Raw genomic sequence first — 16,358 nt, forward strand, 5'->3', positions numbered from 1 at the left:
GAAACAGCAAAGGAAGGACATGAAGGGTCATACCGCCTTGGGAGATGGGAGAGAGATGGCAGCCATCCAGTATCTGCTGTTCAGAGAAATTGATCAAGGAAAGGGGAACTAGGTTCAGAATAATTGAATTAAGGCTGACAGAAGCGCTGACCAAAACCTTCAGACACAGGTGATACTACAAGGTCATGTGATGCAGGGTATGGACCGTCACAACTGGTGAAAAATAGCATAGAGGAGAAATGAATGACAGTGTTAGATAATGTCTAATAGTTACCTTGATTGCAGTGCTCTCGGGTCACTGGATTAGCTACGTTTAGTAATAAGTGGTACTAATGATGGGTGAACACGTGTATAGTAGGGTACTTAATCATAATCATCCATCATTACGTGTACATTCTCCCATTACTTCAGCCGAAATTAGTGTGCACTGACATTGATGTGTCCATTTGGATAATGTTTTAAGAACAAAGCCAGTGACAAAATATTGTCTCACTTCACCTGGACTGTGACTGTTGTACTGTTTAACAAATGTATATTCATCTGCAGTCTTTGAATGGAAGAATTTAAGCAACAACAATTATGAAAAATTACCTAGGAACAAAAACACTGTTAATGCAGAAAAAAAAGCCATGGATGGCTGTAGGCTAGTAGTACAAATCTTTGATACTTATTATGTTGATATTTCATGAAAAAAGGACAGAATGCATTCAAAAGCAATGAGAAAATGTGAGATTACTTGCAAATCTATACCTAATAACGTTGTAAGAAAAATTCCTATTTAACAAATTGAACTGAATTGAAATTTGCAACAACCCAACCCAAAAGCGATTTTGTTCCTCCTTCATGAATGTGGCAAATAGTCTGAAATGACAAAATAGACTCTCAGCCTTGAATGTGACAGAACTAAGTCCTTGGTAGACAGGTTTTTTTCCGCTTCTTACACGCACAGATAATGCTCTCTGCAGGTACACCATCTCATCATGGCCAATTGTTTCCCCCTGTGAGTGCTTTATCTAAGCTGGTCTGAGACTGTTCAGCCTCATTGAACATCAATGGCCCTCCTCTTCATCCCCTCTTACCGAGCCATCAATGCCAACATCCCTTGGCATCAAGGCTGTAACAAAGGCGCAGGACGTGGAGGAAAAATTAACAGAGAAACCTCAGACAAAATGAGAGAACCAAATAGATTTGATAGAAGCAGAGTGGGGGATTTTTGCTAAGTCTTGTGAAGAGGGAAGTTCCATTTTGACCTTGTAAACCGGAGGTGTTTTTTGATAGGAAACTCATTAAAGGTGTGAGTGATAATATTTTATTGCTCTAAAATTGAGATCCAATCAGACATTCTGGGAAAATCAGGTCATATGAGCGTACTGTAAACAACAGCCGTGTAATTTGAAACAACGTTCAGATTTAAGCAGAATGAGCAAATCTGACTCAAATCGAGTATTTTAAAGGGAGCGTGCAACTTCATGATGCTGCAATAATACGGTCCATGTGACTGAATTGATTCCCCCATCTATTTCACACTTTGCAAGCAGCCCAATTGCCATATTTATCACAGGGACTCAAGACTTCATTGTAACATCAGGCAGAATAAAAGGTGAAGGCTCCAATCCATGACAGGGTCCTCATCTGAGCCCACCGAGGTTCCAATATGTCACAGAGATTCATAACAAAGCCTGTTTCTCTCTAAACACACTTTAATTTCCCAACTCCACCTGGGCCACGAGAACACCTGCCTTTATAAAAACCCTTCCAGCAGTGAAGTCAGAATGGATTCCAGGTAGCTTTAATATGCTCAAATGCAATTCATCGCAATGCTGAAACCAAACATTGACTAGGAGCCATATGCCTATAACATTTGTAATGATAAATCCCAATGAAGAATTAATGAAGCCCAGATCAAATCTGCAAGCTGTTGCCCTCTCATTTGTGCTGTACTAAAATATTTCCACTGGAGTCTTCTGGGATTGTCGTAACCTACAGCACTATAGGCCATCAATGAATCAGAGAATGTATTGGCATCCAGTAATGTGCCCCCAAACACTGGCTGGAAAATATGGTACCAGGTGGGCCTATTCATACTGTGATGTTATGTTGCCGGCAGAAAGCCCATGGTAAGTGATATGTCAGAACCCAAAACATTGATTAAACTGTATTATGGGTTCATTACAATATGGATTACTGCCTTAAATTTGACCTGTTGCAGATTAACAGAACATGGTAAAACATTATACACACAGTGGACCCAAAGAAATGTACTTGTAAGTTTAAATGAATAAACATCATTCATTATATCATACCACATCAAGTGACATTTAGTTTGAGGTTGGTTATTATTTACTGTATTCTTGTTTTAAAAAAAGACTTCTCTTATTTTCAAAGCTACATTTATTTACTAAAAAATACAGTAAAAATAGTAATATTGCAAAACATATATATCTTTTTTTTTCAGACAAAGCTGATGATCCTTCACAAATTAATCTGATTCTAATTCTAATTCTAATTCTAATAATCTAATTCTGAAACTTTTCTTAACAAAAAATTTTACATATAATGTATATATATTCATTCATTCAGTATATATCATATCATCACATTCAGTATGATATATCTGTGTGAACTAGAGGAGAGCTTCACACATTCACTTTAATCAATTAGAAAAAAGAAAAGTAAAATTAAAGTTAAAGTGAATAAAAGAAAAAAAAAATTGTTTGCAAAAATTCATACTTTTTTTTATTTTATTTTTTTTTATTCACAAGTGTCCAGATAGATTTTGGGGCTATTGTATGTTCATACATAGCTAAAGGCTTTACCAAACCCTAGACAACAGAATTAGAAAGAAATAGAGAATACAAAGTGATTGTTGTGGAGGAAGGAATAATCAGACTGATTATGAATCTATGATTAATCCAATACCAATTAGAATTTAAAACAAGTTCTTACCTTTAACCTGAATGCCAATACGAAAGTAGACATCTGAGCTACTGAGGTAACGCTCCACCAAAATATAGTACCACTGCTCCCAGAATGGCAGTGGGACCTCCAGCTCACAGGGAACGTTCTCTCTGCAGTCCACAGCACTGGAGTTATGCACCGGCGGGGCCTTTGAGCGGATCTTCAGCAAAACTGGACAGCTCTCCCCGCTTCTGTTCTTTGTATTGCAGTCCACAAGCTGTACCTTCACCCGAGAGATGTAGTTTGGGATGAACACTCTGCCAGGTACAAGGGAAAGAAATGTAGAGGACATCTGCTGGAAAGCTACACTCACTGTAGAGATTGTCTCATGAGATATAACAATACTAGTATGCTTATCGAAATGCCAAGGAAGCATTTGAAAGGAGATTTAACATTTTTGTACTCTCAGGAGAACTTCAAACTTCAGCCCATTATAACAAACTTTATTGAAAATGCATAAAGCAATTAAGTGATATCTCTCCATCTTAATTTTCTACATCAATAACAACTAATCAGGAAACAAATGCAAGTCAACCTTTTCAATTTGAACAGAGATGGATAACAATTATGAAGTTAGAATAAATAATGAATATCTAAATTTTTGGCCATGACACAATTGGCTTTGAGCTTTGGTTTTTGATAATTAACAATATGAGCAGCACACCAAATGCTCAATCAAATAGAACACAAGTTGTTTACAGATCTGCTGGATCGCTTCTGGAAAAAAAAAGTGTTTTGGAATATGAACTTGGTCTTTGAAATAAAAATAAATAAATAAATCATTTATTGCATGGTTAATTTATCCCTTCCAATTTTATGCAGTACTGTTTTGTATTTCACATATGAATAAATAGTATGTCCTATTAAGAATATTACAAATTCTTATTTAATTGACAGGCTAAATAACAAGAGCAATGCATAATAATTATATTTAACATAGTCCACTAGATTTTATTACATATAAGATTATTCCTATTTCTTCCTACACATTATTTCATCTTATTTATGCTATAAAATAATGTATACTAATATCCAGACATCCATTAAACAGCAGCTTCCTAAGTGTCCCCGCTGTAAACCATGCTTTCAATGATACAAAAAAGCCCATCTTCATAATGTCCAGTGCTCAAGGTCTTGTCTGTGTACCCTGTTGCTTATGAATGCATCTCATCACCTCTCTCCCATCCATTTTCTCCTTTTCATTTAGAAAGACTTTATTTGCTAATTGAGAGGAGAGCTTTAATATCTGAACCTAATGAGTGTAGAAGCCTGAAATGGAGGGAAGCTTGAGAAAAGGATGTGTGTGGAATGGTTGAGAGCAGAACGAGGGAGAGAAAAGGTGAGAGACATGCACGGTGTGTGCGTTTGTGTGTCTGATAAGGAAAGATGTGTGAAAGTCTGCAAAGATGACAACAGAATAGAAATGCTCACAATCTTGAAAGATTTTTTTTTTAAGAGTTTGAGATCACATGTGGGTGATTATACCACCGTTCATGAGTTTGGGTGGTAAAATTGGTTTATGTTTTTAAAATAAGTGTTTACTGAGGCTGCATTTATTTAATCAAAAATACAGAAAAACTGTTTTCTAAAATATATTTTAGTAATGGCAAAGCTAAATTGTCAGTGTCACTTGATCAGTTAGAAATAATTCTAATAAAATGTTGAAAATAGTTGTGCTGCTTAATACTTTTGAAGAAACCATCATACATTTTTCAGAGTGAATAGAAAGTTCAAGAAAACAACATTTATATGAAATAGAAATTATTTATAAATGTCTTTACTGTCACTTTTATTGACTTGAATGCACTTTTGCTGAATAAAAGTATTGATGAAAGTAGTAATATTTCAGGGGAAAACTGACCCTAGACTTTTCAGTGTTAGTGTAAATGACAACAGACTTTCCCTTTGGTGTAAACCAGGGTTGGGGAACGTTGATCCTGGAGGTTGGAGCTAAACTCTGCAGGGACACAGGCCCTCCAGGATCAACGTTCCCCAACCCTGGTGTAAACTATCCCTATAATTGTATTTTTGTTCATTTTGCGCACGCATGTGTGTGTGTATGTGTGTGTGTGTGTGTGTGTGCGTGATAGTAAAACCTGGAATTTTTATTAAAATGTGTCTGTTATTGTTTATGCTACAATGTGGGGACCACACAAGGATAGTAAAACCTGGAAATTATATTAAAATTAATAAAAAACAATATAAAAAATAGCAAAGCTGTGTTTTTGTTGATTTTGTGCATGTGTGTGTGTGTGTGTGTGTGTGTGTGTGTGTGTGTGTGTGTGTGTGTGTGTGTGTGTAAGTGGATATATTTAATCTTTAAAATCATCACTCACTTGTATAGTACAGATTTATTGTGAAGAGGAATCATCTGGTCAATGAAGTAACCAGGATACAGTACTGAAATCCCAATGAGCCTCTGAACAATGAGCTGAGGTTGAAAGAGGTACTGACATTCCTCGTGAAGACCCTGGACAAAAACAGTGAAACAAATAGGAAATAGATGGATTAGTTACAGGCTAAAATCCACTCAGTATCCATCTTTAAATACACTGAGCCATGAAATACAGTGTCACAAAAAATGTATACATGCGTATCATGATATGGAAATGCTTGTGGAAGGGGGGCATATCCTACTGAGAGAGCCTTATGATCACTTCAAATGGTGGGAAACTGTCTTTGCATTTGCATCGCTTCTGATGATTTGCTGTGTGATATTTCTCATGGCCAGCTGCACAACAACTCTCACCTCAAACTCAGGAGAAAAAGATCAAACGCTATTGTCGTTTCTCCACTTGGTGAAAAATTCAGATAAAAGATTTTGAACTGCCTGCGATTTATTACTGATTCCAAACAAGTGGAGGATCCAGCCAAAACCTTGCCTTCTTTGAATTCTGCTTTGCATTTACATTTCTTCTTTTAGCCGACACCTTTATGTAAAGTGATTTTAAAAATGAGGAATACAACAACATGAATGATTAATCTCAGAAAATAAAATGAAATTAAATTGAAAATCATGAATAAAAAATTAACACAGCACAGGGGAAATCTGAGACATTTATTTGGCAGAATCTGTTTAATTATGTCTGATATAAAACAATGTGTCAAAAATGTTGGTTCCTTGCTCAAAGTGTAAGGTGGTGTGTAAATAACAAATGAAAATGTAATGCTCATTACTGTTTAAGAGTTTGGGAGTAAATACAATATATATATATATATATATATATATAAGCATAGGTGACTTCTTACAAAAGCACTTAAAAAATCTTACTGACCCCCAAACTTTTGAATGGTAAATGGTAAATGGACTGCATTTATATAGCGCTTTCAACAGACCACATGGCCATCCAAAGCGCTTTACAATTTGCCTCACATTCACCCATTCACACACACATTCACACACCGACTGCGGTGTCTGCCATTCAAGGCACCATCCAGCTCGTCGGGAGCAGGTAGGGTTGGGTGTCTTGCTCAAGGACACCTCGACACTTGGTCAGGTGGAGCCGGGGATCGAACCACCAACCTTCCGGTTTGTAGACAACCTACATGAACCACTGAGCCACTGCCGCCCCATATGAAAAGCAATGTATTTCAACATACCACTGATAACTCTGATATGTACTGCTTTAACAGACTATACTAAGGCTTTTTGATCTGAACTGTTTTGTTTTCACCATTACAGGATCACAGTTGGCAGTGTTATAAGAATAGCTGTAAAAACCACATTGGTTTCAGTGTACGACAGATGTTGTGGCGTATGCTCCAATTAAAGATCCAGAGATCTGTATAGATTCGCAGATAGTTTTTCACAGTACAGTTGCATGAAGACTTGATGTGTGAGAAAAGGAGGTGGAGAGATTAAAGTCGGAGAGAAGGTGGGAGAATCCAAGAGCTTCTATTTATTATGGCACACCGTGGTAAATTACAATGCAGCGTTTCATCATGGAGACCTCGGCTTCTATTATGCAGGTACTCCTGCCCCAAACACATTCATCATTGTGGAAAGGCGTAGTATAACCCCTCCTTCTCTACTCGGCCAGCGTTTTTTCTTACCATCTCCACACAGAGAAACACAATTACACCAAACAAAGAAGTATTAAATGTCTATGAATCACGCTAAAAGAACACATTAGGTTTTTTTTTTTTTTAGTGCACGTTCCTCTGTTTCCGTCGTTTGTACTGGACTACTATGGAAAGCCAAGTGGACCATAAAACGTGTGCTTTTCAACGTCGTATTAATTTTAAAACGCCGTTTTTATAACGCCACCAGGCGTTAAATAAGCGCCGTTACTCGATAAGTTAACGCCAGACGCCACCACGCGTTAAAATAACGCCACACGCCGACAGACGTTAAGTTAACACGACATGCCACTTAAGATGCAGATTTATTTACTCATCTACATGGACACACCTCTCATGGCTACAAGGACTCTACGGCAAGTCAGAGCATCCAGTTTTCGAGAGCATGAAGATGGCAAGGATAGCCCTTACAATTATACATATAGCTTTTGTCTCATAAAGTTATCACCCCAGGCACGAATGAGCGCAAATTTGGAAATGATTTTATTCAACAGTTAAATTAATAAGAAAGTAATATTATTATTTTATTATTATTATTATATTATATTTTGAGTAGGCTATCATTTCAATTTAATAAATAGTTGGCGATAGTTTCACAAAAATAGAAATTCTGTTTATTTACATTTACATTTACTCAACCTAATGTTGTTTCAAACCTTATGCCTTTATTGCGTTTGAGGAAGATATTTTGAAGAATGCTGATAACCAAACTGTTTTAGTCTGTAAGTATATGACAATTCAGATGCAGCTTCTGAAACAAAAGTAGAGCATATGTAATTCTAAATTAAATATAAATTTTATATATATATATATATATATTTATAAAAATAAACTGAAATGATAATCATAGCTGAAATAAGCAGAACTGCGGAGCTGACCCACCCTAAAAATAGACTTATGGGAGTCCCCCCTGATGTTTTGTATTAGCATCAACAACAAAGGCAAATCTGAAAATAATAATAATAATAATAATAATGCAGTTAGGATAGTAAATAAGATTAAACAGACGGAGTATGAGGATTGAATGAAGGCAGTAAATGTATATTGGTTCACCTCAGATCGTGAAAGCAGACTGCAGTATTGTCATTCATCATAACAAACAGTGTAGAGAGGGCTCCCTCGGAAGAAATCCTGCAGGCGCCCCTGAACATATGGGCTTAAATTTCAGGAACACTTAATTTGCTCTATTTCTTAAAAACAAATTCAAACAAAGTCACAGCTGATCGCGGTGCATCTCCAAACAAACACACAGCTGTTTCTGAACAACGTTTTTGAATGAATCTGCATTTTTTAACAAATCTAGCGAGTCAATGATTTACCCATCGATAACTCATAAAGAGAGTCATTTGCTTTGTTCTTAAATGAATGAACGAATCGATTAAATAAATGATTCATTGATAAGGCAGTGACATGCTGCCACCTACCTGTCGGTTTCAGTTTTATTTGAAAGTATAAATGAGTCAGTTAAATCGTTTAATATTTCCATTTTTAAACATTAATTTCATTACATTGTTCTTATGAAATACATTAACGCCACCTCTTAAGTCTTCTCAAAAAGTCTGTATAATCCTTAATGCAACAGCAGAGTTCTGTGCCTTGCAAAGCTGAAATGTTGATGCTGATTTCATTTGACTGGTAACTTATTCTTCTGGATTGTATTTTACTAATTTAATAAAAATGAGATGGAAAATGGGATCAAAAAGGTAAAAAAAAAAATCTAATATTGCCCTATTAATTTATTTATGTTCCTAAACAAAAACAAAAATATCAAAAGAGAAATGTAAGCATAGAGGCCTTGATACTGTAACGTTACCTTTTAAAAAACTAATTGCAAACGTTTATGCAAAGTGTATTATGTACAAATCATGCAATAATGTACCACTAAATAAGAAAGGTTTTGAGGGCAAAGCTAATCAGGCCAATGAGAGACAATTACTAATCAATCTCATTTTTTATTAAATCATTCTTTAATTTCACTAATCAATCTTTTTAAAAAAAAAATAATAATTTTTTAATTAAACACAAAGGGGTCATTAAAGGGACAATAAGTAACTTTTTAGGTATTTTATTATCTAAAATCAATATTTTTATTCATAAATATGCCCTCAATGGTGTACAAATACCTATGCCAATGTTTCAACTAATCCTCGTAAATGAAGAATTTATTATCTTTATATACATGGGACGGGTAGGTCGACGGAGGCTTCCGTGTAGTTCCGCCATCTTGCAAAACTATAATAGCAGAGAGGGACAAAAAGTACTAAGCCAACGCGTTTTCGGTCAGAGCCAGAAACGCAGGTGCAGAGCAGTGAGAGGCGCTTGAAACTGCACCGGCAAGTTTAAAAGTCTGGATTGCATTCTTATTATGGACCATACATATGCCGCGCCACAGGAGAAGAAAACATCGTCGCCAAAACAGTCAAAAATAGAACGTAAAAGGAAACGTGACCGTAGATTACAGAAAACAAGAGTTAATGTCGAGGAAGCTTTTTCTAGGTGGAAAGAGCTAATGCTGGATAAAGATTTCAAAAGAGACGCTGAAGTGGCCTGTTTTCTTCTCGACAGGTAAGTCAGTGTTACTTTTTCAAAAACAATTCATTAGCTCAAGTTGTGAATATTTTGCTACATGCATATAACTGTACAGACAATGAAAATTCATTGCTATTGCCAGACATAAATTGTACAAACCTCGGTCGCTTCTTTTCTCTGCCTTTGTAAACTTTCAATTCTATCAAGATCGTCTCTCGTAGCTGCCGGGCATCTTTGTCGTCGTGGTATTGTCTCTCGCTCTCCTCCTCTTCCTCGTCCACCTCCTCGCCTAGATCCCACTGATCCACTGCCTCTCTGTCCTGTCCTCTCCCTCTACCTCTACCTCTTCCTCTCCCTATTGTTGAATCATCTGATGATGATATCTAACAATGCACATAATTCAGAAAATATAACAAATAAAGAAGACATAACTACTAATTACAATATTTCATGTTTTCCACAGTCAGTAATTCATACTGTAACATTAGTTTGTTAGTTGTCATGTTGCAGTTTGTTTGAAATAACACACCTGTTCACCTGAAGGAAAACTCGACGAAGTGCTATTAGAAGACATCCTGTCAAAGCATTTTGGTACATATCGCCTACCGTAGATGCAACGCGCATTTGAAAAAGCGAGGCGCTGGAGAGCAAAATTAGTTTGAATGCAAAATACAATTTCACCACTAGATGGGAGTAATTCCTACTTACAGTCCCTTTAATGATGCTTACATTATAGCATGTGCAAATTCACAAACAAAGTATATATAAATTGGCCAAAATTACAGGTACCTATATTAATATTCAAGAATGAATAAATGTACTGTTATTATAGATTACAAAGGTATTTATAATTAAATACATCCAAAAGGTCAGGACTTGCCATACATTTTCTTATTTATTTAACCGTTGTAATAATTTCCAAATTTGGACTAATTTGTGTCATTCGATAACTATATTCCCTATATCTATATTTGTAATTGCTTTATTGTAAAATAAATCAGGTATCTACTTTTGAGTATGATTTCAGTTTATCATATGTTATTATGTTTTTAAAAAGGAAGAAAAAGTACCCTCAGAAGATATTTTAGAGCCTAATTGTGTTAAATGTGAAAAAGCAAACAAAATGTAGCTTTAAATATTAATATTTAATTTAGAATTACACATGCTATACTTTTGTTACAGAAGCTGCATCTGAATCATTGGGTTGATCAAATGTAAATAAACAGAATTTCTATTTTTGTGAAACTATCGCCAACTATTTATTAAATTGAAATGATAGCCTACTCAAAATATAATATAATAATAATAAAATAATAATATCACTTTCTTATTAATTTAACTGTTGAATAAAATCATTTTCAAATTTGCACTCATTCGTGCCTGGGGTGATAACGTTATGAGACAAAAGCTATATGTATAATTGTAAGAGCTATCCTTGCCATCTTCATGCTCTCGAAAACTGGATGCTCTGACTTGCCTTAGAGTCCTTGTAGCCATGAGAGGTGTGTCCATGTAGATTAGTAAATAAATCTGCATCTTAAGTGGCGTGTGCGTTAACTTAACGTCTGTCGGCGTGTGGCGTTATTTTAACGCGTGGTGGCGTCTGGCGTTAACTTATCGAGTAAAATTAATACAGCGTTGAAAAGCCCGCGTTTTATGGACCACTTGGCTTTCCATAGACTACTGCCTGATATGCGGGGTCATTTGCACTGGCTTTTTCAACCCACAGCGCTGTCAAATATCAACCGCATATCGCTGCTGGCTTCCTGTTGAGGTCAGTCAGCCATGTTATTACTTCATAAGGTAGGGAGCGAGAGTCTGCTGGCGCATCTGTCAGTTCAATGCAGTTAAACAATAAGCGAGCAGTCGTCAGCAGCACTCTTCCAGTGCTGAAATGCTATTCAGTAGACGTGAAGAGAGGGGGCGGGGCAACGGAAGGAGCTAATTGGCTTGCAGTGGTGTGTGATTAATTATGCTGTGCGATTCACTGCCTCAATAGTCATCCTATAATTAGATATTTTTCAAGACATGAAATAATTTTTTTTTTAATCTTTAAAAAGGCTTAACTAAAAATTGTGTGTGCTTCATGTCATTTTTTAAAATTCTCTGTGATATGAATTAGTACAGTATAACACATATTCAGAGAATTTGAAGGCTTTCATCTACTAAACACTAGGACACTGATGACATGATTGCGACATTGTGCATTAAAACATAACTGGCAACATCACTGTATAAACACATCATTCTGCATCTTTATAGCAGCTGATAAAAACTACAATGACATCATAAAATACGTAAGCTTTTATAAATGCACTTTATAAAAGCAGATCATATGCATACATTACCACTCAAAAGTTTGGGGTCAAAACACTTTTATTCAGCAAGGATACAATAAATTGATCAAAAATCATGTTAAAGACTTGTATATTGTTATAAAAAAAATATTTCAATAAATTTATTTTACATTTTCTATTTCATTTTTATACATTGCCATATTATGTGCTACAAATGGCAAAAAGTTGACTTTAAGAGGCATGTTTCTTGAGCAGCATATTAGAATAATTGCTGAAGAATTATGTGGCATGTATGAAATAATGGCTGCTGAAAATGAACCTTTTCACCACAGAAATAAATTAAATTTTATATTAAAATAGAAAACAATAAAGAGACTTCTTTCAAAAACAACCCCAAAACATCTGCATTTAGACATTAAATACACAGCAATAAAGAAAGGCACAACATGTTTCAATATATAAATTAGCATCTCAAAAGAAAACAAAATGGCAGAAAACATAAATGAAAAAGTAAATTAAAAAAAGGGGGGGGGGTCATTTGAATCTTTTAAATCAGTCTGAATACTGTACAATACTTTACAAAAAAAAATGGCAGGATTGTTCCCATCATTTATCTTAGAGATGAAGGATAATCACAAAAAAAAAAAAATTAAGGATTTGTCTTCATATACAGTAATGTTTATGTATATACATATACATATACATTAAACACTTATGTATAATGAGCAGCTGACGCAGTCTGGGTATTTTCAAAGGACTAAACGTTTCAGTGCAATGAAGTGGTTTTCACAACAGGACACTTTATAAACGGCTGACTCCCTGGCCAGAGCATGATGATGATGACGATGTCCCACAGAAGAAGCAAGCAAATCATCCACCATTTATTCTTTGCAGCACTCATTATGACAGTAAACATCAATATCAATATTTCAGAAGAAGCAGCTAATCAAATCCACATTTTTCATCGTTTGCTTTACCTCCGGAAACCTCAAAGCCTTCATAAGTAGCCTTGATACACTAGAGGTATGTGTTGTAATGGTAAATTCTCATTTCATTAAGGTCTATTTGGTGGATTTGCACCACTGGGCAGGTGTCACTGCATAGACGGTTTTCTGAGTCATGTGTCGCTCATTATCTCTGGTGTATTATCAAGGTCTAATTCGCTCTAAGCTTGATTAGAAGACTCATTCATTTCAGCATGAACCGTTCTGCAAATCACTTCTGCAGCCATACACTAGAACTAAGATAGTCTCAAGGCGTCGGCTTTGTCTTCTGGGTAATAAGTGAGACATTTACATGGACACGCAAAGAACAATTCATTGATGGCTTCAATAAACCCTTTGTTTCCCCTATTACCGCAGGATTTTTCATAGACTGCTATGCAGTTTGCTTGTGCTGCCAGACTACTCCGGCTATTTCTTTAATATTGTGCACAGTATATAAACAACCCAGAATGTGTAGTTATGATATCATAGCAGAGGCTACCAGGGAAATACTAACCAGTTACCCTAGAGCTCCTGGGGTGAACTACTACAGTACTTTTTCTATTAGCAGTATACTGTACATTTTGAGCTTCACATCCAGTGTGATGGATGAGCACCAATTTTGAAAATGTCCTTTTTGATGGCCAACATATTTATTTTTTAATACAAATTTGGATATAATTAAATAATTATTGTAGAATAATTCCATTTGATTCATGTTGACAGAATAATACAACATAATCATCTTTTAAAATATGTTTTAATATATTAATATTTAATATACTTTAAAATGTAATTTAATCCTGTGATGGCAAAGACGAATTTACATCAAGCTATTACCCCAGTCTTTAATAACAGAAGAATTTTAAATTATAAAATTATAATAATAAGAATGCTTTATAAATCATTCTAATAAGCTGATTTGTTGCTCATGAAACATTTATATCATTATCAATGTAGAAAATATTTTTGTGTAAACTGTAACTTTTTTCGTGATTCTGTAAAAAACAGAAATTTTGAAATGAAGAGCAGTGATTTTAAAAAAAGAAGTCTTTTATAACTCTGTAAATGTCAATGCTGGCACTATCAGTTGCATGAATCTTTGCAGAATAAAATCTTTTATTTTAAAAGAACCTTACTGCCCTAATGTTTAGAATGGTAGAGTAAATATAAAATAAAATTTCAAGTATGAAATGGATTGAATAGATTGCCTTTGGGAGAAAACTGTTTGTAAAATTTATATTGCCTGCCAGAGGGAAGTACCTACTAAGCGAGTAAGTGTTAAGTATTAAGTGTTCTTCTGCCCATGATGCAATGATTTATCCAATATGTAATGAGTTACGACTGCACAATCTACATGAAAGCAAATGGAAACATCACTTTTTAGCTTAAAACGGCAGGATGGAGTTGTAGGCAGGATAATAAGGATGGAAAAGCAAAACAGCGACCATTAAATAACAAACTTGAGAAGGAGTCCCATCTGTTGTTTGTCCATGGCTGCATACATAAAGCAGGCACAGCTGGTGCTGGTGGAGGCAGACACGGCCTTGCTTCTGTGCCCCCACCCCGCGCTTTTTGCATTGTGTCTGACATGCAAGATTTGTCAACTCGTGACGCCTCTGCCTCCTTACAATTCTTCATTGATCTGATTTGATTAGGGGGGATGTTTGCAACTCATGTGCCAGCACAGACAAAAGGAAGAGAGAGAGAAAAGATGCAAATAATTGCTTCCCTTTTCACAGCATAATTTGGCAACTTTGAGCAACTAGTGAAATAATTAGAGCATGCGTGCAGAGCAGCAAACAGTACACAGAATTGATAGCGGACTGTTGTTGGCATTTCGCATGTTTAATGTGGTCTCCAGCTGTGTGAGGGATAATTTCTCTGACACACTGCTCATGCAGAACCACGAGGAAGAGTCCATATGTCCATTGAGAAAAAGATTCCTTTATCATTTATGGTGGAACATTGTGGACTCCAAGTCTAGTAAAAAATAAATTTAAAATACTTGAGCATGAACCCACAGCATATAAGGCACCAAGGCATTTGAGCGTAGCTTTTTGGCCGGGTATGAAAAACATTTATCATTTGTCAAGGAACAGAACTGCAGGGATCCACAGTCTTATTAGTGGTAAAGCCTAGTGTTCCCCTGCACATCTCCCACAATTCTCCAATTCTGTTCTGTGATTTAGCACCCAAGACCAGAAATAAATAAGTGACGACATAAAAGTCCAGTTTTCATACTTCGATCAACAGCTGGGTGGTTGTATAGCTAACACTTTTCACTTTGCATTCACAATATAGTATTGACAATAATCTTATTTAAAAAATGAAATATTTATATTGTGTTAATACTACACATATGATAATTTTTAAATATGTCTTAAGTCACTGGGGTATATTTGTAGCAACAGCCAAAAATACATTGTATGGGTCAAAATTATCGATTTTTCTTTTATGCCAAAAATCAGTAGGATATTAAGTAAAGATAATGTTCCATGAAGATATTTTTTCATAAATTTCATACTGTTAATATATATAAAACTTAATTTTTGATTAGTAATATGCATTGCTAATAACTTCATTTGGACAACGTTATCAGGAGATTAAGCCGCAAAATGCGTATACACGTTAAAGGCGATTTTCTCAATATTTAGATTTAGATTCAGATTACGGATTTTCAAATAGCTGCATCTCGGCTAAATATTGTCCATTTCCTAACAAACCATACATCAATGGAAAGGGTATTTATTCTGCTTGATGTATAAATTAAAAATTTATTAAAATTGGTTTTGTGGTCCAGTGTCACATATCATAAATAATCCAGTCTAGTACCTATCTAGTTGACACTTGAACATAGTAGGTCATGGTTTAACACCTTGATGCTGGTTGCCACTCATCTTAAAACAGAAAATAGCAGACGATATAGTGTTTAGCAACTACTGGCTCTCAAAATCATGACAAATGAAAAGGAGACTCTACCTGCACCCAAAAACGTTTTAGCTTATCAGTTTGGGAGTTTTTGGATTCTATTAAAGAAAATAAAATAGAGTGTTAAGACACCCCAGACACCCCAGTCTGCAGGATGTGCTGATCAACAGCAAGCTATTTTTGTATTATGATTACAAACTCTTTCTTCACCTCCCAACAGTCACATTTCCAACTGGATTTTTAGCCATAAAAAATAAAAAGAATAAACAAAGCTAAAGATGAATTTGAATGATATCATTATTTATTTCTTCCTTATTTCAATAGATGTGTGATAATACTTTACTTGACTTCTTTTCGCCACAATAATTGTGTGGTAAGAGAAAAAACTGATATTGTGACAGCTCTATAATTAGATTTTTAAAAATTATTTGTCAAAAGACAGGATTCTATCAGAAAGGTAAAGCTCAGATCTGTTTACAGAAAATGCAATTACATTAAAGGGACAGTTCAGAAAAAATGTAAAAAATTAAATTCATCATTTACTCACCCTCATGTTGTTCTGTATGAAAAGTTGTTGTAT

The 16,358-nt window shown here is 35.3% G+C and overlaps 1 protein-coding gene across 1 annotated transcript in view; it reads right to left on the reverse strand.

Annotated features, from left to right (window-relative positions):
• The window catches only part of LOC132141057 (transmembrane protein 8B-like), a 153,678-nt gene that overhangs the window by 64,521 nt on the left and 72,799 nt on the right, over positions 1–16,358 (reverse strand). Inside the window, exons 4-5 of the mRNA XM_059550220.1 lie at positions 5,295–5,428; positions 2,947–3,215 (exon numbers count right to left, since the gene is read on the reverse strand). Coding sequence (XP_059406203.1) covers positions 2,947–3,215; positions 5,295–5,428 — 403 coding nt within the window. The remainder of the gene's footprint in view (positions 1–2,946; positions 3,216–5,294; positions 5,429–16,358) is intronic.

Source organism: Carassius carassius, chromosome 5, assembly GCF_963082965.1.
Source record: "Carassius carassius chromosome 5, fCarCar2.1, whole genome shotgun sequence".
In the NCBI taxonomy this organism is placed as follows: domain Eukaryota; kingdom Metazoa; phylum Chordata; class Actinopteri; order Cypriniformes; family Cyprinidae; genus Carassius; species Carassius carassius.